The sequence below is a fragment of the Aptenodytes patagonicus genome, chromosome 13, assembly GCF_965638725.1.
Source record: "Aptenodytes patagonicus chromosome 13, bAptPat1.pri.cur, whole genome shotgun sequence".
In the NCBI taxonomy this organism is placed as follows: Eukaryota; Metazoa; Chordata; class Aves; order Sphenisciformes; family Spheniscidae; genus Aptenodytes; species Aptenodytes patagonicus.
In genome coordinates this window covers 735,065-763,014 of record NC_134961.1, presented here as the reverse complement: position 1 = coordinate 763,014, position 27,950 = coordinate 735,065, and the positions used below count along the sequence as shown (strand labels likewise).

Sequence of the window (27,950 nt, the reverse complement as noted above, 5' to 3'; positions counted from 1 at the left end):
GGGCGCCGGCGGTGGAGCGGCGCCGCGTGAGGCGGGTGCGCGCGGCATGGCGGCGGCGGCGGCGCGGCGGGGGCGGTGCCTCGCGGCTCTGCTGCGCCCCGGGGCCGGGGCCGGGCCGCGGGCGCCCGCAGGTGAGCCGGGGCGGCCCCGCCGCGCCGCCACCCCGCCGTTACCCGGCGGCTGGGAGCCTACGCGGAGCCCTGGCGGGCCGCGGGCCCGGCCGGGGGGGCGGGCGGGCGGCCGGCGTGAGGGGGGGGCGCGGGCCCCGGCGGGCTGAGGGGGCGGCCGGCCTCCCTTGGCTCGGCCCTGGCCGGCGGCGCCGCCGGCCGTCGCGCTCCTTCGCCTCCCCGGGGCCGCTCTCGGCCCCGCGCGCGTCTGTCGCGTCCCTCGGGACGTCGGGAGCAGCTCCCGGGGCCCGTGTGCGCACAAGCGGCGTTACTTCGCCCTCGGCTGATCCCAGCCGCGCTCCGTTCTTCGGAGGCGAAAGGTGGGCGATGAGCTGCCGCGGTGCCTGCCTGTCAGCCCGGGGAGCCGCCGGCGTGAGCTCCCGCTCTCCGGGTGAACGGCGGCAGCGGCTGTGAACGCCCAACCCTCTTGTTGGGAGGCGAGTTCATACGGGCTCGTGTAGGGCGTGTGGCGTGCTCGGGTTCACCTCCTGGCTCATACAGGGCATATAGCGTGTCCAGGTCATGTAGCGTGTCCAGGTTCACCTCCTGGCTCATATAGGGTGTGTGGCATGCTCAGGTTCACCTCCTGGCTCGTATAGGGCATATAGTGTGCTCCGGTTCACCTCCTGGCTCATATGGGGCATATAGCGTGTCCAGGTCAGCTGGGTGCCGGGAAGGGAGCAGAAGGCGGCGGTATTCCCGTTCTCCGGCCGTTTCAGCACTAGATAACCTGACAGATGAGCCTGAACGGTTTGTGTTTCCCAGGGGCGCGCTCAAGAGTTCACCTAAGAGACCTGGCAAGATTGAGGGCTGAGAAAATCCAAACTCTGAGGTCTCAATTACGGGATGTATTGTCTTATCGAGGCCTGGAAACGTGCTTGTGAGTTGTCATTAACCGAGGCACGGTGAGAAGCTTCCTGCGCGTTTTCTCTCTCCCAGCCGTGAGCAGCCCGTGCTGTGCTCGGTATTTCCTTATCTGTCGTCTGGCTCCTAATCGACAGATTTGTAAGCTGTCAGTGCGGTCTGTGGTTTCCCTGTGGCTTATGAAGAGAAAAAGTGACAGAGGAAATCGTATGACAAATAGGGTCGCTATCAGGGTCAGATTGTTAGATTTATTGTGCCATCGAGTGCCACTTCGGTGTTTCTGGGCAATTCAGTTCTTCCACCACGGAAATCCCCGGTGGCTTGTTAGCATCCGTGTCTGAGAAAGAAGCCGTGTGCCTCCGTTGGGTCAGACGTACTCCAGCAGAGCCAGAGTTTCATTCCTTGACCTGTCATTCAGGTCCTTCAGGGGAACAAATAGCGAGCAGAAGCTGTGTGGGTGGAAATGAAGAGGGAGGAGCGGGAGGTGGTGTCCTTTCACTTGGATGCAGGCGGAGATCCCTGGCTGCAGGGACAGCCATCTCTTCCCTTCAGCCGGGCAAAGTCAGCAGCGTTTTCTCTTGGCTCTCAAAATGCTGAAGGCTAAAGCTGGTGCAGAGTTTGATTCCGGGAGATGTGTTGGTGTGAGCGGATCATCTGGGGACTCTCCTCTCCCTAGATTCGTACAGGGTCTGGTGCCCAGCTAGAGCGCCCTTTCTTCTAATGAGACCTGAGCTGGAAGCGTCTTATTGCTTGTGCTCTTCTTTGCAAGAGCATCCTCAGGCTTGCGACCGCACAGCAATCAAGCTATTATGGTAATTTCTGCTGACCTAAATTCTCCTCTTTGTTTTGAGCTGCGGACTGCTTTGTGCTCGATTTCCCACCCTACATTTCTAACTGACGTTTGGCTTGGCTAAATGCTCGCCGCAGTCCTTTTCCCAGAAGAGGCTGTGTTTCCTGGGGGGGTTGGTTGGGTTCGGGAATCACTGAAGCGTCCTGGTGCCTGGATTGAAAGGAGCCCCTGAGACTGAGGGTCCTTCTCTTTTCTGTGGCGTGTTCCCCGTGTGCAAGGCCGCTCTGCGGTCATACGCACAGGATCACTTAGGATTCACAGAGAACTGGAAGCTGGAGAGGAATGTGGGTATCTGCCATCTTTTACGGTGCAGGTGGGGCAGTGATGCGAATAGGAAGGTGTGCGGACTGCGATAAAGCTCAGCATTTGATTACCTCGATATTTTTATATCCTGATTTGCCCCAGCACATCGCAGCGCTCAACTGGGACAAGAGCCGTTCCTTCTTTGTCTCTTGGTCTTAGGAATTTGTTTCTCGGGCTCATTCTGAGTGTCACTTAACCTGTCAACTCAGCAGATACTTTCTCAGTAGCTTTTCTGTGCCGATAATTGTGGTTTTATATCCAGAATTGCCTGGAGCCTTTCCCCTGCTGGCCAGGCAAGGGCTCTGCAGGAGACACGGTCTGAAGATGCTGCAGCTTGCATTTAATGAGCCTTGTCTCTCCCTGGCGCAGGACGGGCTGTTAATTAAGGATGATAAGACCAAACATTACACAAATCCAAAAATAACTTCTGAATTGATGGGTGGTGATTTATTATTGTGTTTTAGAGACAAAAAAAACGTGAATACATCAAAAATTATAAATAGCTGTAGTTTCCAGAGTCAGCTAGTGTTTATGGGCTGGGGGGGTGACCTGTTTGTTGGCTCCGGGGCCTTGCCACCTGGAGATCTGATGACAGAAGTGGCCTTAAGGTTAGCACGGAGCTGCTGCTGAGCTGCTTCTCTTTTGGATCCTGGAGTCAGGGAGGGAGCAACATTCCCTCTTTTATTTCTGCTGGTTGGGAAAAGTGTGTGTGTGCATACGTACAAGTGCAGATTTTTCAGAGTATCCTACACCATCTAGCATAAAATGAGCATAAAATATGTAAACCCTGTGTAAATACATAAATAAAATATGTAAACCCTGGGCTGATTCAGGCCCTTCCTCTCTGAAGCTCGACGGGCTGGGCAGCCACACGGCGAGCTCTCTGCTGCTTTCCGCTTCAGTCACCCGGGCTGTTTTCCTTGTTGCTTTCTCAGATGAGCCCAACAAAGGCAGTCGAATGAAAGATAAAGAACGTGTCCTGTGATAATGCGGCAGAACTGTTTGTGACGCAGAGAGCGAACAGTTATGTGTGTAGGAGGTGTTCAGATGCATTAAGAACTATTTGTGGGCTCTTTTCTTTAAGGGCAGAATGACGGGAGTAATTCAAGCTTCTGGCTGGAGAAGTGCATCTTGATTCAAAGCTTTCTGTGAGGAGGAGGAGGAAGAATGAGGACTGACAGCCTCCTCGAGCAGCTCTTGGGGATGAGGTGCAGGCCCCAGAAGCACTGTTAAGGCTCAGGGGTTTGCGTTCACATGATCTGGAGTGAGTGAGAGCCCAGCCTGATGGTCTGGAGCAGCAAAACCTGTTCTCGATGACCGTACTGGCAGTAGTGCCTGCTAAGGTGGGCAGGAGGTTTGCAGAGCTCTTGCGAAGGGAGCCTGAGACCTCCCAAGATGAGCTGGAGGACGACGAGGGATGTTGGTGAAAGGGCTGGGATGCCGAGTTCCCTCAAGGGCTGTGACAAGGTGGAGGAAGGTTCAGGGGGGAGCTGGGCTCTCCCAGCGTGTCAGCTGGACCGGAGGGCTGTAGACGGCCAAAGAAGCTGTTTCCAGGGAGGTGACAGGTGCACCGCAGGGACTCTCACCATGCCAGTGGTTCTCAGTTCAGTCTTTGGGTGTTTTTGTGCCCATTCGTCTAAAGAAAGGACACCTTGAAAATGTGCCTTTTGCAGGCCTGGGGTGTAGGGTTTGTCTCCTTTCCTTGCTTGATGAAACAGCTTGCAAGCACAGAGTGAGTCGTAAGAAAAGCCTGGGCTTGTCACTGCTTCCAGCCACTTCTGTTGCTTATCCAGGTTCTCCCTGCTCTGCCCAGGCCATCCTGGTCGCTCCTCTGCCTCCCAAAACAGCCCCGTCCGTTTATGTTCGTTGTAGGGTTGGGGAAGGCCAAGTCACTGCCTGCCCCCAGCGCAGCTGCATGTTCAGATCGTGGAATCGTAGAATCATTTCGGTTGGAAAAGACCTTTAAGATCGTTGAGTCCAACCGTATCCACACCCTCTGGTCTCTTATTCTGGCACAGGCCATTCTCGCTACAATTCAGAAATCACACCAAGTAACTGGCTTTGGACAGAGCTCTGTAGTGCTGTAAATGGTCTTTTTGTGGCCAGGTTTGGCTTTGTTTCATCCCCCAACAGAGAGAAGACTGTTCGGTTCACCTGGGCACAGTGGAAGGAGGAGAACTGGGAATCCCAGTCCTTAACGGGGCTCGTGCCGTTTCCTGACTTCCCTCTCGTTTTCCCCGCTGATCGCTTTGTTGACTAATGGCTTTATTGCTGCATGTGCTGCTTATCCCAGAGCTGGCTTTGTTGGAGGATGTAGTCCCCGTGCTCTGTTAACTGTGCTCGGACAGTCAAGGGCCAAATATTTATTGCCATAAAGTAACTGCTCAGCTGGCTGATAGGGGCCAAACGGGGCTGGCTGGAGTTGTTCTTAGATATGAGAGTGAGCTTGTAAAGGAGCTGGTTACTGTCGGTGGGATGAAAATGAGCGGGAGGAAATAGATTTAGGTGCCTAGAGGCCTGCCTGATGGCAAGCGTTATTACAGCATCCAGAGAAGCTGCGTGTGCAGCAGAGGCGTCTCCTGGAGGTGCAGGCTGCCTTGCTTGCACCGGGGTTTTACGTTTTCAGTGGCAGTAATGTGGGAGTTGAAGCGTTCCCTGTTGCCTTCAGCTTGGCCAGGTAACAGCAACGAAAGCTGCAGACTGCCTCTTCCTCACCAGTTAATTCGTTGTGAAAGCTACTAATTGTCATCTTCTGGCTAGAATTTTAATTCAGAAGAGACAGTCTAAAGTAGCAGCTTGCCCTTCTTATGCAGTGAAGGCAGTGCTGGAGGGAAATGGTGGGTGTTCGGATGCGAGGGAACTTCAGTCTTGCTTGGGCAGTATAACTCCCCATGGGATTGCTTAAATGGGACCTGTAAAGGGTGCTCCTGTTGCTGCTGATACTTGTGATTTATACTGAAATATCTTGAATTGTGTCTTCTAGCAAAAGGAGCAGCATGTCTCCAAAGACAAGTACTCCGTCGTTGGAGCCTCCGGTACAACGTTCCTGCCACCAGCATTTCTGCTGTCCGGATGTACAGCACACAGACAGCGGAGAACAAGGAAGAAGAGCCCCTGCACACCATCATCAGCAACACAGAGAATGTGAAAGGTGGGCACGAACATAGGTGTCTTGTGGGAGCGCTCTTGGGGTGCAGGCAGACCCAGGACAACATCTGGGTGCAGCTGTGCCCTGGCTGGGAAGGTGAGCCCTCTGCAGTAGTGTTTCTGCCTCTGGAGGAGGTGCAGGTATTGGTCATCGCATCCGAGCTGGCAGGCTACAGTTTGAATCTGTATTGCACCATCACCTCCCCAAAACTGGAAGGTGTCAATCAGAATGGCCTTTACTGAGAAATGAGGCCATCAAGGCTGCGGGAAGAGGATGCATCTGTGGGCTTAGCCAGGCAACTGATGGTCATGCATATGTGTAGAGACTCTGCAGGCACTAGAATTTGCCTAAAAAGAGACTTTCTGTCCCAGAAGCAAGCTGTGCTTGCCCAGGTCGTTGCTGTGGATCATGGAGGTCTAATGAGTGGTGTCAACCTTTTAGTTAGAATGAATTGCTCTGCACATCTCCAGGGAGAGGTGCTTTAAAACAAAGTCACGTGAGTTATTCAAGCACAGAAATAGCATCTTAACTCCGTGCTCCCGTGGCTTTTCTGGCAGGTACTTTTGAGACTGCCAGGCTGCGAAGCCCCCAGTGGGGTTGAGGCACTGCTCCTGCTGCTGTCCCCACCCCGGCTTCACCCCTGTCACTGGGGAATGTAGGTCCTCGCCAGCAGGGCATGGCAGAGGTGATGCGTGACCTATGGCTTCCCCCCTGTTGCTTCAGCGTTCTCTAATGCCTCTAGCAGGAGAAATGCTGTTTTTAAAAGGCCAAGGATGGTCTTTCAGCTGAGATGTCTTGTAGCGTTATTCTTTCTGAGGAAAATTCTCTTTCTGGGCACAGCTGCCTACCTGCATTGGTGGCTGTACGTATGCACTCCCTTGCCTGCTCCACAGAGACATTTGAGAATCTGCCTTTTTCTCCTTAAGGCTCCGAGTATTGTTCGGGCATGAGAAATGCTACCTGGCTGTAGAAGCTCTTGGAGCAGGGCATGTGCAGATGGTTCCCTTGAAAATCGAGTTAAGGAAGAGTATGGAAGGCAGGCTATAAACCACGGGAAGCACTTGAGAGAGCGGTTGGGGATTACATGGAGCCACGCGTTAGGAACAAGGGGACCACCTTTCACTTCTCATTTACTGATTGCTCTGCAGCCCAGACACGGTGACCAAATGTGCCGGTACTGCAGGCTTTGACTGCCTCGAGGTTTGTATGCAAGGAGTTGAGGCGCAGAAGCCAAGTGTCTGCTTGGCAAAGCGTGCTGCCTCATAGGGGTGTGTGAACAACACCTTTGTTGTCATCTTGTTGGAGGCCACAGCTACTTGCGTCCCATCCTGCTTCAGGCTTTCGCTCCTGGGAAGCTGAAGCACATGGTAAGACTGCTGTTTTGCCTTCCTTCCCAAGAGGACCCTGGTGAAGTGCCTTAAAGGCGTGTTTGTGATTTTATTCTAGGTGCAGCCTCTAAACATGAGTTTCAGGCTGAAACGAAGAAACTGCTGGACATTGTTGCCCGTTCCTTGTACTCGGAGAAGGAGGTAAGGAACCCACTACTTGCTGGTAGATTTTCTGTTGGCAAAGCCCTGTCTCTGTCAAGGGGTACATCCAAAACGGTTTTGCTGGGAGAATGCCTGCTCAGTTTCCCAGCAAGTCCTGTGCTGTTCACATGGTGTGCTTTCTTGAACGACGTTTTCTTAAGATACCTTGAAAATGTATTTTCAAAACAATTTGTAAGTACGGCCAGGTGACTCTGTGAGCCTCAGAGCCTCTGCGCTTTAATACTGAGTTCAGACAAACTGTTCTCCTGGCAGATAATGGGGAAACACAGTTCTTTTTCTAGCGAGCTGGGAATTAGTTTGTGAGTAGGCAATGAGTTCCCAGGTCTCTGGGACTACCGAGCAGTGGATGAGGTCAGGCTGCAGTGTCAGGTTGTGTCTCATCCCCAGGTATTTATCCGGGAGCTGATCTCCAATGGCAGCGATGCGCTGGAGAAACTGCGTCATCGGCTGATGGCAGAAGGGAAGGCCTTGCCAGAGATGGAGATCCATCTGCAGACGGACAGTGGAAAGGGAACCATCACGATCCAGGTACCTCCCTTTGGTAATGGGAGAGCGTTATTCCCTGCTGCTCTCATCACTAGCCTTTGTCCCGTGAAGGATCGGTGGAAGCTGAGTAGCAGCACAGTCCTGTGGATTCCCAAGCCTGCCTGAAGAAGTATCTTGTCTTCAGCTGAGCTGTGGTTCATGAGGCTGTAACCTCAGGATTTGATGAGAAACCACTAATTTATCTGCTCCCCACTTGCCCCCATAGGAAAATTCGCTGCTCCTTCCTTCCCTGTTAGGAAGTACCAGTAGCTTTTCTCCCAGTACCTCGTCTGGTGCACTTCTCAGGTTGTGTGTGCATTTCTCAGTAGTGGAAAAGCTGGGAGTCTGGTTTCATCCTGACCTTTGGGAAGGAATTCTGTCACCTCCTTAAGTCAGAGGTGTTACGTGGTAGCTCGCAGACCTTCCCTCTCACCTCAGTCGCTGGGAGATGATGGGGTGGTGAGAAGAACCTCCCATTGCTGATTGTCTCAAACTCCTGCTCCAGGACAGACCAAGTCCAGCTGATGCTGAGGCTCTGCCCTGATGTACAGGTGGGACTATAGATTGTGGCAGTACCATAGCATTTGTCTGTCCTCCTTTCTGCCGCCCTGGTTTTGATTGTTCCCTACTGGTGACAAAATGCTTAGCAGGAGGGGGGCGATCAGTGTGATCATGCTCACCTGTGGGACTCGGTGTGGTGAGGGAAGGTGGAGCTGGTCCTTCTCTCTGCACTTTGATTGCTCTTGTTCGTGGCTGTTGTCCAGGGTGGAAGGCTGAGGCCCAGTTTTGGTGTTTTCTTGGCAAAGTTCTTAACGCAAAGAAGGCAAACTGGTAACTTTTCTCATGGACCAGTGTCAGCTGTGAGAGTGTAGCTGTGAACTATTCTCAGGAAAGCGGAGAATGAGTGTAAGTGAAGGCTGACCATAGCAGGTCCAGGGGAGATGTGGCACAGACCAAGCACACGATCTGGTATTTTTCACGTGGGACAAAAGCACTGGCTGTTAGAGGCTGCTCGGTTATTTTATACTTCTGTTTCTCTGCAGAACAAGCAGCTGCGGTTGCCATGGGGAAGTTATGATCGTCAGTGGGCAACACAATCATCAACCCAAAGATTCTCAAACCATAATGCAGAGACTTTGCTATTCTTATCACACCTGACTATTGCATTTTTCTGACTGCTGTGTAACACTGATTCTTTAATGGCTCTCGTTTAGCCCCAAGTAGGGTGTCATTCCTGTCTTGCTCTCGTCTTTCCCTTTTGAGATCATAGTGGAAACGTAGCCTCTGACTCCATCAAGACGTTCTTACAACTCATGTCCTGTGACTGTGGAAGCTGTCCCCTTCCCTGGCAGTTTGGTTAAGAGACCTGTTTGCCCACCTTGCAGATAGGGTGCATTTGACGTCATACCCAATCAGATGTGTTAGGGATTTGTCTTTTTATAACCCCCTACCTGGCTGCCTGTGCATCTCTAACGCGACTAAATGAGTCTTAACTAGGAGGCTTTTAACTGCAGCAATACTGCACTCTGAGAAGGGAGAGAGAACGGTGCTACTCCAATCTCTTTTAATAGGTTTGCCTTCTCAGTAGCGCCTAAAGCTCCTTACCTCCAGTGAAGGGTTTATTTATAACCTCTTGAAGAAACGTACTGCATGTAACAGTTGCTTTGAACAAGCCTCATTCAGAACATTCCCCTACCTTTCAGGAATGCAAAGGTGCGAAAAAACTTGCCTGCAGGGATTGAGGCAGAGATGGACCTGTCCCTTACTCGCTGTTTTGTTTTCTGTACTCACTAGGACTCCCCAAAACAGAAGCAGCAGGTCCCTCATGTGTGATCTGTAGCAATGGTCACCCCAGTTTTTTCTAGAAAGGTCCCATTGTCTCACTCTGACCCCTAGGTCCTTCTCCTTCATGCTGCTCTTGGCCCCTGGATCTGCTGGATCTCTCCCCTCCCCTCCCAAGCCCTGTAGCATCTCTTTGTGTCTCGCTAGTTGAGAAAAGGCAGGTCTGTAATGTGTGATGGCCTCCGTTACAGGCGTGTTCCGGGGGGAGATTATCTAGCTCCAGTAAAGGACTACCTCCATCTCTGTTCAGTGACTGCCGTTCCGCTTACTTCTCTGCTGGGACTGAATTTCAGTCGTAAGCATAGCAAGACTCGGAATTTTAATATGATGTTCTCATTCAGGGATATCCTACCTAAGCATTGCCAAGTGTTGTATCTGCTAAGAGGGAAATGTTCACTGTCTAGTTCACCGGATTACACCACCTCAGTTCCTTCACCAAAGTCCTGTTGTTTTAGCAAATTCCACTGTTTCCTCCACCCCTTTGAAAACTGCCTCGTTCTTTTTCTAGGACAGCTCCATCTGGTAGCAGCCACAGCCTGCAAGGTCAGATCTCTTAAGAAAATCCACTTGAAAATGTAAGGGGTGTGTTTTCCGTGAGGACAGATCTGCAGAGCTCTGCAGTTCTGCGTGCTAAGGCTTTACAGACATGTTTTTGGATCCTTTGAGGTGGGAACAGAGGACCCTTTACAGGCAGCAAAGCTTTGTGACCACAGAGCTCTCCTTCAACACCTGCACGAGGCTCCCGGTGGCCGGCTGGTGACAGGCGCTCGGCTGTGGTGCAGTCGGTGTTGCTGCTATGCAGCCCTGCCATACTGCTGTGTCTGGTGGTAACCCCGTGTTTGTGTGAGCTCGGGGGCTGGAGCCGTTGTCATCGCTGATGCTTAATTTAGGGCTAGGACAGTGCTAGCAGTTTAGAGGAAATTGTTTAAAATGTTTACAGAGCTAATAGCTGCTGCTGCGGGGTGAGGGAGTGTGACTGCTGTTTTAACACGGGTAAGCAGCATAATTGCTGCCAGAGCGCGGGCTGCTGGGTTCTCTTTGCCGGGCTTTCTTCTCACTGTTGCAGTCATCCAAAAACAGTGTCTGTGAAGCCACAAAATAACAAGTTTGCCGTGTTTGGGAGGAGTTAAAATGACTGCAAACACCACTCCTCCCTGCAACAGCTCCCTGTATCGCTGAGCAGATCTCTCCTGGCTTACGAGTTATAAACAGTCTGCAACAAGGACTGGACTGTCCCGAGGCTCTCATAAGGGACTGAGATGTTTGGGCTTTAGCAGTTCAATGCGGGTGCACCCGCATGTCCAACAAAGCTTGGTGCAGGTGGGGAGCCGGTCCCCCTCCACGCTGGGTTGTGTCCTGGCAGCCACCCCGTGCTACCAGGCTGCAGCAGAGAGAGGGTTACGTCCTTAGCTGTGTGCAGCATTGCAGCAGCCGTCTGCCACTTGGGCTTGAGGAAGCAGGAGAGCAGGAGATGGACAATAATGCAGGTAGAGGTGGAGGGGCAAAGCTGTCTGTACTTGGACAAGCCTTAGGTGGAATTAAGCTTACAGAAATGTGCCAGTGATTGCAGGGGTGGGTTAGAGCTGCCAGTTGTTGCATCGTCTTTAACAAATAAGCTAGGGAACCAGAAATATAAACACATCTCAAGTAACCTGCGGCCTAGGGAAGGAAGTGCGGAATCTTCTCTTTTCTTCCTCTTCATGCCAGAATAAGAGCATGTCGCATTTAAAAATGGGAAATTCAAAGTGGATAAAAGGAAGTACTTCTCTGAACAGTGGGCATTTAGACCTGGACGGGTGGAGGCTGAGCCTGTAGCAATGCTCGGCATTGTTGAAAATAATGTTAACACAGGGTATTGGAAAGGAAAGGAAAGCTCCAGCTTTCTGCTTTGGACAGCTTTCATGTACTAGGCCAAGATTACCTTGTGTCTGTATGCATCAGTTTTATTGTGCCTTTTCTTCCGTTCATGGCTGCTGCAGGTGCCGTGTTGGTTCTAAACCAAGGCAGCTGCTGTCCTGGTCTTGTGAATTTTAAGTCTCTTTAAGCAAGGTATTTAAATAACAGGGGGGACACTTGCTAATCGGACATTTGGGGATTTTATTACCTTATCGGTTGGTGAAAGCAGCATGTCCTTACTTTATAATGTAGTCAGTGTTATTCCGATGCCCCGTTGAGATTTTGCACTGAAATAAGTGTTTCAAGTGTTTGTTTTGCAACAAAGCGAAATGAAAGGCACGGTAGCTCAGACATGTACCTCTAACTGCAAGCGTTCTTTCAGATGCAGCCGTGGCAAAGGCAGCAGTTAATGGTTAGATAATGGATTGTTTGGTGTAACGAGGCTCTGCGATACCTTAAATTGGACTCAGGTAATAAGCAAAGATGTTACATTACCTATGTTCTTGTTTACCAGCTAAACTAAGCAATTTGTTGATTTAAACTAGATTTGTTGCTGTAATTACGTGCAGTTTGTTTCTGCTTTATCAAAAAGTACGATATGAATACAAGAGCTGTGGACTGACTGATTTGATGAGACAGATAGTGGGGCCGAAGGTGTTCATTTATCCCTCCGTCAAGGAAGACGGAGGTCCTCGGGGCTGTGGAGCAAACACAGAGGATTTCATGGTGGGAGCCCTGAGGTACTGCGTGCCTGGCAGTTATCCAGCCGTCGTTACACAGAACGGTCTCTGTTTGCGAACGTCCAGCACCCACGCCACAAAGGTTAGAACAAAGTGCAGAGAAAGCACAAAGGTCCCGTGCAGTTCAACAGCAGACTTTGTATCTGGGAGGTCTCCACGCGCAAAAAGGTGCTAAAAGCAGTGTTCAGCTGCTGTCTCTTCAGGGTACATGTTACTTAGTTTAGAAGTGTAGTTCAACACGTGTGGCCACAGAGCTCTTCATATTCCCTCAGAAGATGGGGTGAGGGTCTGTAAGCCTGTTGTGTTGTCTTGCAGATGGACAGGGCTGTAGAGGGGATGGTTCAGGGGGAGGCTGTTTACTCTGCACCCTGAGAAGTCCCAGAAGGGAAGTTCAACCAGGTGAGTAGGTGGTTGTTCTGCTGAGTAACAGAAGGGCTTCTGTAATTAACCTTCAGCTAATGAAGTGTCAGCGCACTGAACTCTGTTTCATGGTATACAGTGGTTGGTTTCTCCAAGCTGTGGAGAAGCATTTGGCACTGTGAACTCTGAACATATCCCTTACGCCTTGTAATTTGTGGAGCCCCGTGTACAATTTGCTTCGTGCTTTTATGAATAGCTCTGCTGTGGCTGTTTTCAGCCTGATAAAACTTTTCTTGCAGACTGAAGGGAGGGCTTGAAACTGTCTGCAAGGGAAGAAAAGTTGTAATGTTGATGGTGGAGCAACGGCAGTCCTTGCATTTATGCTGGCCGATTGCGGGTAGAAAGTGCTTGCAGAGGGTTGTGTGATGACACGGTGGTTCCTGGCGAAGACGCCTAGAGGCCGAGCAGCAGCCTGTGCAGCGCGGAGCGCTGTGAGAAGGGCAGTGGAAGTCCCGCCAGCTCCTTCCTTGGGTTTCATGGAGCTAGTGCTGCCAGCGCTTGCGTCGGCCCAGCCCAAGGCAGGCTGTTTGTGGGCAGGTTCATTTGCTTCCCATCGCTGAAGAGGGCCTGCTCTGCGGAAGCCGAGCTCCCGTCTCGCCGCTGCCACTTTATTCCCCATTCCCCGGAGCAGCACCATCTGGTGCAGGGAGCCGAGAAGCGCAGTGCGAAGGCCAGCTGCAGGAAACGTGTACGCTGCAAGAGCGGTTTGAATCTTGATGGCGTTTTCATTGTAATCCGCCCAGGTGTTTTCCTGCAGTAGGAAATGTCTGCTTTGCCAGGATCTTCGGCCGGCCACCTAAAAGGACGCTTTCCACTTTCCCTACTAGCAGCTCGGCGCTGTTGGGGGAGCAGACCGTTTTGAGCCGTGCTCTCTTTGTTCACTGCGATTCACCCTCATCAGACTAGTCTCCAGGAATTGTCATTAAGCGTTTTGCAATAAGTTTGGCAGGGAGTTCGGAATTCAATAGCCAAATAAATTCACGAGGTAGGGATATATTTTTTTTTTTTTAACATACTGGAATTTGGGAATGACATGCCGTGCTATAAATAGGAGTGGATCAGAGGAGTTAAGAGTTCTGTTCAGGGTCTGGCACGAACAAAACCTGAACCAGATGCTGAAAACTTTTCTTTCTGGCTTTTTCTTCCCTGGGGGAAGGGACCATGTCAGATTCCTGAGATTTTGCCATACCCTGTTTGTTTTTCCTGGCATTTCATCTCCTACTGTTGAGATCTTACCGGGCATCATCCCTCTTCTCAGCCAAGGTGACTGACTGGCCTACCATATTTAATCAAGTGGAAGGTGCTGCTGTGCCGTGACTTGTGGGGATGCAGAAAAATGTCTTACCCACATGGCACCTCACTCAGTAACCTCACAAGTTGACCACAGTTTGATCCTTCAGGGGAGTTAAACACTAGATTAAAAAATACGTACTGACATTAACTTACTTTGCTAGTAAATAAGCCCACTAAATGCCCCACATGGGTGGTAGGGGCGTGCTGTACCAGAATTCACTCTGGCACCTCACCTCCAAGCCGTCTAGCAGCAGCCAGTTCCGCTCTAGCTCGTTTTGCTGACTCCTGCACGCCGAATCCCAGCCCTGCATTAACAACACTGGGAGTGTGTCAGCCCGCTTCTGGATGTGCAGGCTGCGGTCAGCTGTGATAACTGTGCTCACGGGTACTCGAGTAGAGCTGAACTCCTCACGTGAACGAGAATCACCTTTCACTTGGCTAATTTTCATGCTGCTGCTGCCGCCTTACGGAGTGACTCAGAGAACCTGTAAGAGTGGCTTCTCGGGATGTTTCTGTCAGGTAGAGAAGCTGCTGGGATTTGGGAGGGGGAATGGCGCTTGGTTTTCAGAAGCGGCATCCTGGAGGGCATTAGCTTGCGCTTTGCTTCTGTGGAAGATGTGTGTGGAGCAAGTCTGAAAATAGATTGGACTACAAAGATTTTTGTTGGGGTCCTGTGTGAGAGGGTGGCTATTTCTAGCTGGGGGTTTGCTGTTATCCATGTTGCCTTGGGATCGTGCAAATGTGTTGTGGCGACAAATGAAGTTGCAGCCTAGTCTGAGGCTTGCTGCAGCCTTTTCTGGATGGTGCTGCTGCAGGGTCTGCTGCCGCCGCAGGGTCTGCTGCCTGAGAGGCGTGCACTAGCAGCAGGGAGTTGTTTATCTGCATGCAGGAGTGCAAATCTGGATTAAACTGGGGAGGACAACAAGCCGTGTGCCTTCGAAGCCTGGACGGAGCACCGTGAGGTGTGGCCGGTGTGCTGGGGTTAGGCTGTTCCCACGGGCACTGCAACACGCAGCTCTCAGGGACCTGGGCACTGAAAGCTTCATACTCAAGTCTTGTGGAGCATGATGTGAGGGGGAGAGGAGGAAGGAGAAGACAGAGTAGATGGAGATCAGTGAATGTGGTGCTTGTAGACAAGGCTCTACATTACCTGAGAGTTAAGGGATTCACTGCTCTGCCACTGATTCCTGGCATGAGGGCATCGGTTCCCCATCTGCGGATTGGAAATAAGCTGCTTCTCGCTGCTTCTCAACTCCCCTTTGGACTTGTTCAGGAATGGAGACTGTCTCTGTACATGCAGAGCAGCTGGCACAGCGAGGCTGTGACTGGGTTGAGATCTCTTTCCAGCACTGTCATCCTGTGCGTTTGCAGAGGGGTGTAGAAACCAGCCTGTCTTGGCATGGTTTTGTCTTCTCTCGATAAAAGGCTTGAGCCTCTGAGCTGTCTGGTAGTTTATAGCCACAATGCAGCTGTGGCTGCCCCTTGGAGCTGTGTGCCTTTTTTGTCCACTGTCGTGACCGTGTGCAGGTGGAGCCACAGCTGGAAGTTGGCTCTTGCATTTACTGCTCAGCTGGCTGGGAGAGAGTGGGAGTCAGAGGTAGAAGTTGCTCGGGTGCTGGTTGCTAAAGCAATGCTTCTCTACTGCTGTTTCAGCTACAATTGCTGTTTCTTTTCAGGACACAGGTATTGGGATGACCCAGGAGGAGCTGGTTTCTAACCTCGGTACCATTGCTCGATCAGGCTCAAAGGTAACTTGGGATGAGGCACTCCTTCTCCCCCCTTACAAGTCTTCTCCGATTACAGTCACTTCTGTTCTCCCAGTAATTTCTCATTCCATTTTGTCCCTTGGCCCCCAGCCCAGCTGTGAAATTGCACCCCTCTTGGAAGGTGAAACCTACCTGTGGAGTCTTCTAGCTCTTAATGGTCTCTGCTGTGTGCTGTGGGAGGCCCGTGGTGCCCAAGCAGCACTAATGGGTCCTGTGTGTAATGCTGCTGCACCTGGCTGCCCTCACTGCCAAAAGCAAATGCCTTCCTCCCCAGGCCATTGTTATGGAGGGGCACATGCTCACTCGGCATTCACCCTGTGTCTGGGAGGGCAGCAGCCGTGTCCTCACGCTGGCAAGTTGTTATATGTACCTGATTTTTTTTTTTTTTTTTTTTCCATCTCTGGAGTCACCATTTTAAGGTTTCATGCTCCTGACTGAATGAGCCCTCGTTTGTTTGGCTTTACTGCTAGCGGCAGTGAGTGTTGCCCTAAGCAATGCTCCCCTTTTCCAGAGGTGCAGTCCATGTGGGAGACCCCCTTTTCCTCGGGCGCCCTCCTCAGACCGCTGACACAGAGGTGTGGGATGAGGGTACTGGACTGCCAGGCTGCGGTACCTGGCATAGGGCTGCATCGGTGCTCGGAGGAGCCCAGCTGGAGGATGGGTTGCAGCCTCCCAGTGGTACCTGAAGTCACTGCGCACTGGTTTATATCTCCTTTGTTCCTCCAGGCTTTTCTAGATGCTCTGCAGAGCCAAGCTGAGGCTAGCAGTAAAATCATCGGCCAGTTTGGAGTAGGTTTCTACTCAGCTTTCATGGTGGCCGATAAAGTGGAGGTGTTCTCACAGTCTGCAGAGCCGGGAAGCCCAGGCTACCACTGGTCTTCAGATGGGTAAGGCTGCAGAACGTGGGGGGGCTGTGTCCAGACCAGGCACGGACTGAAAGCTGTGCAAAGCAAGGCAGGGCTTGTGTGGTCTTTCATGACCAGGCTCACTGGTTTAGATCCTGCTCAGATTATACATGGTAACAAAGTGCGGCCAAATGTGCCAGGGTGAAAACCACAGGGACAAACTTGCTTTGTCAGAGCAGGCATGTTATGGACAAAGAGAGTACTTGCCTCTCCTGTTCCTTCCCTGCTGGCAGGCAATCATCTTAGCAGTGCCCCAGACTGGAGAGACAAATTTCATCTCTTTGGCCTAGTCGTCCCCTGGTTTTTTTTGCTCAAGGGCACCCACAGCAGGCAGGGCTCGTGCAGTGCTGTGGCTCTGTAGGCACGTGTCTTCTGTGGGTCAGATCCGTGTGCTCATCCTTTGCTTTTTCCTTGAAGTTGCAAACATCTGTGATGGCAAAGCTGTGGACTGCTGGACCACGTTGAAATTGGAGCTTCTGGGGGTGAAAAGCTCTGCATCCCCTTAAAATCTCCTAGGAATAAAGAATTTACTAAGTTACTTAAATTCTTGAAAAAACATCTGGTAACTGAGAGATCAGACTGTCTTGGGCTGCAGGCAAGCTGCTGTATACTGCAGTCCGTACCGCTGTACGCTTTGAAGGCTTGCTTGTCTGTCATCGCTGCTGCTGCCTCTCCCCTGGGTCAGTGCTCTCACCAGTGGTTGATCCCCAGGTGGCATTCACTTAGCAATAGGGTAGGAATGGTCATCCAGAGTGAGCACAGCTGCTTTGCCTTGTAACCGGTTACTGCACACTCCAGTGGAGATATGAACGAGGGCCCGCAAACGAGTCCGAGCTGTCAAGGGAGAAGGCAGGAGCCTGGGTGCAACGGTCACTGTAGGAAATGTAGGAGAGGAGTTGGAGGCTGGGCCCACACGGCCTGAAGTTTGTTTTGAAGTTTGTTTCCTTTTCTGTAGAGGCTGCTGGTGTCTTTGCAGAGCAACGTGTCCTGGGTCTGGAATCTCTGTAAGGAAGACAGCCACGTGTTTTGGGGGGGCTTTCTCAGAGGCACAGAGAGTGTCCAGGCATTCAAGATTTTTTGCCTTTTTTTCTTGGCGCTGAACTGTTGTGTGTGCTCTGAGTTTAATAAAACATTTTTATGTCCCATCGTGGATGTATCTGAGGCACAAGCTGACACAGGGTCTGTTTCTAATCCTAGTTCAGGAATGTTTGAGATTGCGGAAGCATCTGGTGTCAGAACTGGGACTAAGATTATTATACATCTCAAAGAAGACTGCAAGGAGTTTGCAAATGAAGACCGAGTCAAGGGTGAGTGGAGGAGGGAAATGCTGTTACCTGCTGAGGGGCTGTGTGAAGTCTGTCGCTGCCCCGTGAGTGGGAGGTGAATTTACAGCGGTTTTCCTCTCCTGCAGCACCTTTCACCTGCTGTTACTGAAGAAATTCTTACTGTGTTGTTTTCACAAACGTGACTCCTCTGTGTCTTCTTTCCATTCCAGAGGTGGTGACAAAATACAGCAACTTCATCAGCTTCCCACTGTATCTCAATGGGAGAAGAATTAACACGTTACAGGTGAGCAGGAGGGCCACAGGCAGGTCACTCGTGGAGATGAATCACTGTAATCCTCCACTGGAGACAGGAAACAGCATAAAGCTGCTGCTGTCCCTAGAAATCAGGGTAGGATTGTCCAGGGTATCACAGACCCTGTAGTGATCAGCTAATTAGAACAAAAGGAGACAATCCAGCAGAAGTCATGCCTGGAACTGCTTGTTTGCATTTGTTGGAGAGAATTCTTGCAGATTAGCAAAGCAGTTTTTATTTATAGTTATCTTCTGGATCTTTCCTTAATCAGAATGATTATTTCAATGCTTTATAATACTTATTCTAACTGTTTAAGCCAGGTAACATGTTAGTGACGTAGGGATTGCTCACATCGCTGGTGTGCTGACACCTCTTGCCGCAGTTCTCTCTGTCCTTCAGCATGAGGTAGCCAGTGCCAGTGAATGGTTGGTTTTCTTAGCGGCTCAGCTCAAAGCCTCATTTTCTTCACAGCTCTTAGCTGAGCACTGCTTGATGCTGGCATTTTCTGACCACTAAAAATGATATAGCAGCCAGATCCATTTTAGTCAGAAGTTCTTGGCCCAATTGCACGAATCACCTAGGTGAAATTAATTATCTTTAAAACAAAAATCTGTGAATCATTTTCTTCCAGCATCTCCTTTTCTGGTTGGTTAAAGCTTCCTCACCTAAGAGAGCAGGTAGAGAGCGTGTGTGTGGTTTTTTTTGTTTCCTGGAATGTGGCACTGAATGCACAGACTTTCAAGACTGTACTTAAATATTTTATCACGTTAATTTATCTAAGGTTCTGTAATTGGTGTTATTAGTCACTGATACTTATTTGGATTCCTGCATAGTAGTGTTTCTGTTCCAAAGGCTTTCTAGCTGTTTCCTTTAAATTACAAAATCAGAAATAGATTTAGACAGCTCTTTCTACCTGACAATCAATAGAATAGACTCCCTAGAGAAAAATAGTACTAGAGCAAGGGGTGAAATGCCCTTAATAGAGCCATGTACTTTCATCTTCTTATCAGAAGGTCTGTTTTCCCTTGGGATACAGCAACAGCTTTATTCTCACGATGCTCCCATTTCAGGCCTTTTCTTTATCCAGGACCTTGTTTTTGCGTTTTTCCACACATCAACATCAGTTCACTGTAAACAGACACATAGATCCCTGGTGTGGATTTTCCTAGATAAGCTCTTGAATGCTTGCCACGTAGCCGACAACGTGGAGTTAGAAGCTTTTCTGGTCTGTGATAACTGTAGCTACACAGTGGGAAAGCAGCACTTTACCTAACAACAGCTGCTGTAAAGCACCTTAGTACCCGCTTGGGTCCGTAATCCTGTTTGTGATCCTGCAAACCCTCCAGGACACTTGCGTGTACTGGAAATGTTATGAAGCCACTTGCGGAACAAGGCTTTGAGGCAGAAGAAGCTTTAAGGAGTATGGCAGCATGGCAGGGCTGCCAGAGCCCTGAATCCCTTGGACTGGTAGGTGGAGGGTGGGCTGGATGTTTGCATTGCCCCCAGCGATTGCTCCTGTCGCTCATTAGGGCTCAAGTAGAAAAGAGTGGCAGTGAGTGTAGTGGGCTTTACCCCTCTGGAAACACGAGATTCTTAGTTGAGTCCCCATGCTTGTTAAATGGGCGGAACGTCCCACGTCTTTGCTAGATGCTAGTCTTTTGCTGAGGTACTGAAAACTTAAATGTGGTGTGAGCGTGGCTGAATGCTGCAGGAAGTGTTGGGGGGTTTAGAGCAGCAGCAGGTGGAAAGCATAGCCACGGGGAGGGACCTGGTCTGGAGCTCACGACTTTAACTCACGTGTTGATGTGTGAAACAGTACTGCTGAAGCACTTTCTGACCCTGCAGCAGGGATGGCCAAGTGGTCACGAAGCATCTTCTGAACCATTCCAAAATAAATCAGCAGAAAACAGGCAATCCAGGAGTTGCTTCACAAGCACTCAGCTGACCTTGTGGTGGGATAGTGACGTCCATCAGGGAGGCAGGCTGGTTGCAACAGACCCACTTAAACTTTCACTTTTCTTTTGCTTGCTGGCCAGGCCTTGAGGTGCTGGACTAGTACTGCCAGTCAGCTGAGCTGCGGTAACTGTCCAAGATGCTCTTGGCCAGTAGCAGGTGTTAGCCAAATCCCTTTTGTTTCGGGCTAAACAAAGCTGCCTTATATATGTTGCAGGGCAAGAATACCTCTATGAGAGGTGACCCCAGCAGCTGAGGGGTGGTAATTTGTTAGTCTGTGATAATGTGCCTGAACCATAATACATCCCACTGCCCTCGGGCTGTGCAGAGGAGTCTGTCTGTTTGAAAGATCGTATTTCCTTGCTCTAGCGCCCTGGAGGGAAAGTGTAACTCTGAAAGAAGAGCCCTGTGCTGTGAGGCCGCAGGTCTTGAGAGCTGATGGGAACTCATCTCCCTCCACAGGCACTCTGGATGCTGGACCCCAAGGACATCGGCGAGTGGCAGCACGAGGAGTTCTACCGCTTCATAGCACAGGCTTACGACAAGCCTCGCTACGTCCTGCACTACAAGACCGATGCTCCCCTCAACATCCGCAGCATCTTCTATGTGCCTGAGCAAGTACGTGCCCTTCTGTCCAGGGAACTGTGGGACATCTGCCCAGCTGCTCTGAAGAGGAGAGAATAGGAGAGCTCCCTAGGGAAAGGAGGCAGCTAAGGCTGCAGAATGGCAAGGAGGAATATCCAGTGTGGCATCTCCAGGGCTGGGTGCCACAGGATAGTTGTGGGGGTACTGAGCCGTGACAGGAGCAGGGAGGTGGCTCAGGTAGGTCCCTAGGGAAGACAGCCAAGATTTCAGCTCTCGTTGGGTTCAGCACTGGTAGGGAAGACCACAGTGTGACCCGGTCAGCTGGTGCAGCCACAGAGGTACTGCAGCATAGCGTGCAGCTGGCACCCTGCACAGTGCTGGTGTTACCCTTCTGACTCTTGTTCCTGCAGAAACCGTCCATGTTCGATATCAGCAGGGAACTGGGCTCCAGCGTTGCCCTCTACAGCCGCAAAATTCTCATCCAAACCAAAGCTGCAGACATCCTGCCTAAATGGCTGCGTTTTCTTAGAGGTGTGTGCTGGGACCAGGAAGAGCGGGCTGTGGACCATGGCTTCCACAGGGCGTGAGGCGAGGGGCTGCCTTCCTGAGCCTGGCACTCGTGTTTTCCTCGCTGTTCAAGGGTTGCTCTGTGTTCCAGGTGTTGTGGACAGTGAGGATATACCCCTGAACCTCAGCAGGGAGCTGCTGCAGGAGAGTGCCCTTATCAGGTAAGCAAGAGGTAGGTCCTGTGGACTGCTGAGGCTCTTCTGGCTTTTTGCTGGTTGAGGAGGGGATATTGTGGGATAGTTAGAAGGGCTTGGAGGGACCTGGCGCGTAAGCTGCAACATTTCCATCGTTGAGAATTTCAGTAGTGTACAAAGTGAGTTCTCAGCCTTGCTGGTCACATCTGGAGATGTGGGAGCAGTGTCCTGTGTCATCCAATCTGCTGACGCCTGCTTGGGCCATGAGCCCCTCGTGCCCTAGGCTGCCTTTCGGTATCTCTCGTCTACAGCAGTAAGAGTGGATTTGCTATTGAAAGTGTCTGGTCTGCACCACCAAGTGGTTTGGAAAACAAAACCAAACAGTAAGTCAGCTGTCAATACTAGGAAGCTGGGCCGTACTTTAGTGTCACCGTTATTTATGTGTAGATCTTCAAACAGCACCTTGTGCCTGTTGTCTCCAGACTTCCTTCAAAGCTCTGCTGTGCTCACGCACACGTTTGTCGAAAACTGAGTGCCAGTCAGCAGGGTTTTCATTTGGTGCTGAGGCCCAGTGAAGCTGACTGCCAGCAGGCCAGTCTCCTCTAAGAACCCCTTAGATCTGGCTTTGGTTTTTCCTTACTTTTTGTCCTTCAAGTCCCCTCTCAAACATCTGCCATTGTTGGAACTGGAGGGAAGGATAAGAGTAGGCTCTCACTCCTTAGCATTGGCGCTGTTATCTTGTTAGGTTTGATGGCTAACTTCATATTCTACAGCTGGCAAAATGCCTCACTATAGTCACCAAATTAACCCTGTCACTTCACAGTGGATTTTCAGGCCTTCAGAAAAGATACCTCCAGTTGTAACCCTTTCATAGCCACTTCCTTCCCATGTTTAAGGGTAGCTGTGTGTCATGGTTTAATCTCAGTCGGCAACTGAGCACCACACAGCTGCTCGCTCGCTCCCCCCCACCCGGTGGGATGGGGGAGAGAATTGGAAGAGCACAAGTGAGAAAAACTCGTGGGTTGAGATAAAAACAGTTTAATAATTGAAATAAAATGCTAATAATAATAATAATACACAAAGCAAGTGATGCACAGTGCAATTGCTCACTGCCCGCTGACCGATGCCCAGCCAGTCCCCGAGCAGTGGCCCCCCCGGCCAGCTTTCCCCAGTTTATGTACTGAGCATGACGTCCCATGGTGTGGAAAGTCCCTTTGGCCAGTTTGGCTGTGCCCCCTCCCAGCTTCTTGTGCACCTCCAGCCTTCTCAGTCGGTAGAGCATGGGAAGCTGAAAAGTCCTTGGCTAGTGTAAGCATTACCTAGCAACAACTAAAACATCGGTGCGTTATCAACATTGTTCTCATCCTAAATCCAAAACACTGTACCAGCTACTAGAAAGGAAATTAACTCTATCCCTGCCAAAACCAGGACACTGTGGGAGGGAGGCAGATGCCCTGTGCACGGTGGTTATGTACTGCAGCATCACTGAGTCACTGGAGAGTTGAGCTTCAGCAGTACATTTGTATCGCAGCCCTAACTATCTCTCCAGCTCAAGAGCTGCTCTTGACTGAGATACAAAGAACAGATGCAGAGCCATGAGGGAAAGGAGACGGTGGACCTAGAGTTTCTTCTTCATCCTCATATTTGCAAATGCATCGCTAAAACACTGCACAGGAAGAGGAATGTTCACCTAAAATCTCGTCTTGGTCTAGCAGCCGTCTTTAAAAAGGCTTGTTCCTGCTGCAGGAAGCTCCGAGATGTTTTGCAGAAGAGGTTGATCAAGTTCTTCATTGACCAGAGCAAGAAGGACCCTGAGAAATATGCCAAATTCTTTGAGGACTACGGGGTATTCATGAGAGAGGGGATTGTCACGATAGCAGAGCAGGATGTCAAGGTACCAGGAGTCCTGAAGCACAGCAGCTGGTGGGAAAGAGTATTGGCTCCTACCGTGACCTGGGATGAGGGGGGCTGCTACTTCTCTGTGAATCTTACACGCCCGTAACTTGTGTTCCTGGGTCTAACAAGACCTACATATTCTCTAGTGCCCTAACTCTCACGCTTTCTGACTGGCTGCTGCTTCCCACTTAATTTGAGAGTCTCTGTACCCACACTATGTTGCCAGCCCTCCCTGATGCAATATGAACTACAACAGGCAATGAAGTAGGGCTTTCCCCTACTGTTGTCCTCTGCCTGGATTCCCATTTCCAGGAAAGCTCGACTTACATCCTGTCCGGGTCATTTTTCTGCCTCCTTAATATCTGGAGCAGGAAAGGAGGGACTCAGAATCCCCTGAGCCTTTTTGCAGGGCTGCAAAGAGGCCTGCATGCTGCAAAGGGATGTCTTGGGGCTGGGAGTGGTCAAGTAGAGCTGTAGTCGCCTGCCCTCAGCTCACAGGAGCACATTTCTTCCAGGAGGACATAGCCAAGTTGCTACGTTACGAATCGTCCGCCCTGCCCGCAGGCCAGCTGACCAGCCTGACCGACTACGCCTCCCGCATGAAGGCAGGGAGCAGAAACATCTACTACCTGTGTGCACCCAACCGGCACCTGGCCGAGCACTCCCCGTACTTTGAGGCCATGAAGAAAAAGGACATGGAGGTGGGTGAGCAGTGTGCCATGGCCAGGGGACACCCTGAGCTACTACCATCAGTGGTCAGGGCTCACCTGGATCTCGGAGCTGAGCAGGGCAGTGAGGCCTGTGACAGACCCCTGCCGCTGCGGTGTCTTTGCCCGGGCTCCCTGTCTCCACTCAGACTGGCTACTGCAGTGTGAGGCCAGGAGGGACCTGTCACACACTCTGTGCAGGCGGGTTAGTACTTGTGCAGACATCTAGTTCTGACATCTGTTTAATACCTTCGCTGAACCCCAGAGAAGGAGCCCAGGAGCTGCTGTGCAGGGCTGGTGACCGTGTTACAGGTGTCCTCTGTGGGCAGGTGGCCCTTTCAGGACTGGAGTCGGTGCTGGTTCTCATTTTCCATGGGGCAGCAGGACTTGTTCAGCTGCAGACCTGCCACCCATGGTAACAAAGCCCTCCAAGGGTTTGCTTTCATTTGGGGTCCTGAGCGATAGTCACCATGGGGTTGAACCTGCTAGTTTCCCTTGTGATGTTCTTGCTGTTTGGTGCAGAGTTGCCTTGGGAAGGAATAAATGCTGTTGCATCCCGAACAATGTGTTATTGTTCCTTTTTTGGCGCAGGTCCTGTTCTGCTATGAGCAATTTGATGAGCTGACACTCTTGCACCTTCGGGAGTTTGACAAGAAGAAGCTGATCTCGGTGGAGACAGATATTGTTGTTGATCACTATAAGGAAGAGAAGTTTGAGGAGAGCCGCTCAGGTATCGTGAGGCTCCCCTGCCCCTTCCTGCTGCATGCAGTCCTGCTGCCCTGTGCCAGCCAGTGAGGGTACACCTTCTCCAGCGCTCTTGCAGCTCCTGAGCGTGTGAGCAAGAGCACTCCTTTCCATCCTGCCATTCTCATGTTCTAAGGCAACTTGCAGTTCCTGCAGAACCCTTTCATCCCACGTTATCAAAGTTTAAGCGATTTGCTAATTTAAACAGACGGAATGTCATACGTGGAGTTTCCATGATCTGAGTTTTAACAACGCGCGCACATCTGGTGCCCTGACAGAGGCAGGCAGGCACTGGCAGGGCATGAGCCTGCCCTCTCTGGGTATGGCACGGTCTGGGATGAGGGCATATGCGTAGGTGTGTGCTGAGTGGTGCTGCCTTCCCATTTCCACAAGAGCGCAGGTAAAAGGAAGTGTGAAATGGACTGAGCTCAGGAGTAAAGCTCACTGTCCTTTGGCACACTATAGATGCAAGCTCAGATGTGCCCTCTTTCCCCTGCCAGCTGCAGAACGTCTGACGGAGAAAGAGGCTGAGGATCTGATGGCCTGGATGAGAAATGCCTTAGGCTCTCGAGTCACTGGTGTTAAGGTAGGTATTCTGTGCCTGGGTAACTGAGTACAGGAGATCCATGGAGGTAATAGTCTAGGGAAAGAAGATGGTGGTTGATTGGGCATCTGCTGCCACAGATTTTTCTTTGGACCCTGAGAGAAATCGTTCTGCTCCGTGCCTCCTTTCTGTAAATGGTATGAATGCTGGCATTTGTCATTTGGATGGTCAGCATGGCAGCGGAAGAACCACATCTTAATGTGTAATGAGCAAAGCCCATTTTACTAGTTCATGCTCAGGTCACCAGAAGAACAAGCTGGTGACTGTCTTGCCTGCAGACCAGTGGGGCCATTTGGGCCACCAGCTTTCCTGCTGGTTTAGGCAGCTCCTGTGGGGTCGGGATGAATCGTGCAGGGGCTTGGTGTGGATCTGTGCTGAGGAGACCCCACATCCTTGAACATCCCCCACCTCTAACCCATGTGCATTTTCCCTCTCAGCACTGATTGCTGTTTTTGCCACAGGTGACTACACGGCTGGACACCCACCCCGCCATGATCACTGTGCTCGAGATGGGGGCTGCCCGCCACTTTCTTCGCATGCAGCAGCTGGCCAAGACCCAAGAGGAACGTGCCCAGCTCCTGCAGCCCACCCTGGAGATCAACACAGGGTAAGGGGGAGCAATACCAGTGCTAAGCCTGGGGCACTGCAGTCTCGCTGGGGTGGAGGCAGAGAAGAGGCAACGTAAGGCTCCCAATTAGCAGAGCCCTCCCCATTAAGTGCAGTGCGTGGCACAGTGCCTTGGTCTGTGAGGCTGCATGGCACGGTTGACATGAGAGAGAGAGAGAGAGACACTCGCTGTCCAGCCCTCTGAGGACAATGGGAGCTATGGGGACAGGATGGGAGAGAAGAGAGAAGCCCCTAGAACGGGAGCGAGGAAGTTGGAGCTATTTTGGCCTTTAGGTAGAACCTTTTCTGTCCCACCTTGGCTTAGCTGCTCATTTTGGAAATAAATTTCTCATTGTGTCCAAAAATACCAAGTCTCAGTGTTGATCTCTCTCACTCTTACAGGCATGCTCTGATTAAGAAGCTTAACGAGCTAAAGGACAGTCAGCCTGATCTGGCCCAGCTGTTGGTTGATCAGGTGAGAGCCAGGCCTTCTCCAGAAGCGGCACCATCCTCCCCAGAACCAGCTCACAGACCATGTGTGGCGGGGAACAGGGTGAAGCTTTTGTAGCAGGCAGGAATCACATCCTTCTGTGGTCCCACTTCGGGTATTTCTGGTACTTGTGGTCCATGTGTTTTCCTACCAGATGGCCTAGAAGACATGCTTGGTCTCAGCATGCAAGTCCTGGAGAGTGACATGCGCTTCCTCCCCAGCGCTCATCCGGCTCGCTCTTGCTGCTTATTTAATGCTTTCTTCTCTTTTTCAGATTTATGAGAATGCCATGATAGCAGCAGGACTGAATGAGGATCCCAGACCAATGGTGAGCCGGCTGAACGAACTCCTCACCAGAATCCTGGAGAAGAACTGAGCCCCAGAAGACTGAAGGATGAACTCCGTGCTGCTGTCTCTTTCCTCAAGTGCAGTCACTCTGTCAGCTATTGCAGCATCTGCTTGCAGGCACTGTGCAGCGAGGGGCTCACATGGCAGAGGGCCAGGGACAATGCAGGGGGCTTCCAACCCTCACTGCACAGGGAGGAGCCAGTTGTAATTATTAGGTCACATGTCATCAACCCGTTCAAAATGCGATGTTTTTAGTGGGAACAAAATCCAGAGGTTGCTGCTGGTATTGTTTTAACAATATGCCCAAATTTCTGACCCAAGCCTGAAGAGCCTCAGTTCATACTGTTTCTAGAAATGGCCTTTCCTAAAACAGATGTGGGCAGCAAGATTCCCAGTCAGGTCTGTGAATACGCCCCCCCCCCCATCCACTGCATCCCTGTGCACCATTGTGCTCCAAACAAGCACTGACAGAATTAATTAATTTGTTAAGAAACCTTCATCTCTGACCAGGCAGGAGGCATTTGCTGGCATGGAGACAGATTGCTGCCATTAGCAGGCACGGATACTGTTGGTGGAACATGGCAGTACAATCCCATGGCGGAAAAGATCACCGAGCTGCTGGATAATTGAGTTCATCCAGGTCTTGCTGTGGAGAAAGGGAAGTAACCGGGAAACAGCTTTCCAGCATGTGGCTTTCTGGAGAGTCTCCAGGGTTTTTCCCTCTTCGGTGGGATAAACTGCATGTCTAGCTGATCTGTATTTATGATAAATAAACTCCTCTTTCTTTTCCAGACCCCTCCACTCTTTTCTTTTCCCATAACCTTGTTGGTCTTTGTGTCTTCCAGCTAGTGATTTGTTGGTTTTTCTCTCTTCAGATGCTGCTTGGTTCTGCAGGGCATCAAGCACTGGACAGTGGTGGGAAGAGAGGGCTGTGCAAACAACAGCAGGTAGTAGCTGAGAGTGTGGAGGGCAAACAGGAGAATCTGTAGCTACGAACCCTGTTAGCCTTGTCTTTGAAAATGGAGCTTAGCCCTTTGAATCCTTTCTAAGGAGCAGTGGCTGTTCAACAGAAGAGGCCTTTAACAGAAAATGCCACACTAGATTTCCCTCTGTGGGTCTCGTTTACACCATGCAAACTGGTTTACAAGAATTCTTTCCCCTGCTCAGTGGGGGCTCTGAGGCAGCCGTGATACTTGTTTAGCTTATCTTCAAATTGCCAGATTAAGATTCCAGAACTGGATTTGGTTAACTGGATGCTCTGCTGGACAGGACAACCTCCAGCTCTTTAAGCTAAAGGAAGCCTGGCTGTGCAAAGAGGAATGAAAAGGGTCTGCTGCATGGGGTACCATTTTAGAAGTTTTATTAACATCACCTAAAATTTCACTTTTATTCAGATGCAGAAGAGGAACTAACGTGACAGTTTAGAGAGTGTTGAGAAGAACAAGGAGCCACCTTTGACATCCTACACC

General features: G+C 50.9%; 1 protein-coding gene across 2 annotated transcripts; it reads left to right on the top strand.

Annotated features, from left to right (window-relative positions):
* The first annotated feature begins 46 nt into the window (after positions 1–46).
* Positions 47–27,274, top strand: TRAP1 (TNF receptor associated protein 1). Of its 2 annotated transcripts, none has more exons than XM_076350801.1 (18): positions 47–131; positions 5,168–5,335; positions 6,779–6,861; positions 7,270–7,410; positions 15,275–15,346; positions 16,091–16,251; positions 17,467–17,576; positions 17,765–17,838; positions 20,263–20,418; positions 20,796–20,916; positions 21,044–21,113; positions 22,833–22,980; positions 23,498–23,683; positions 24,281–24,419; positions 24,934–25,019; positions 25,499–25,644; positions 26,046–26,118; positions 26,408–27,274. In XM_076350801.1, exons 1-18 carry the CDS (start codon positions 47–49, stop codon positions 26,507–26,509), a joined length of 2,121 nt encoding a protein of 706 aa, XP_076206916.1. In that variant the 3' UTR covers positions 26,510–27,274. The 2 variants fall into 2 exon arrangements, with proteins under 2 accessions (XP_076206916.1, XP_076206917.1); XM_076350802.1 differs by lacking the exon at positions 47–131 and adding an exon at positions 4,803–4,861.
* Positions 27,275–27,950: the final 676 nt, after the last annotated feature.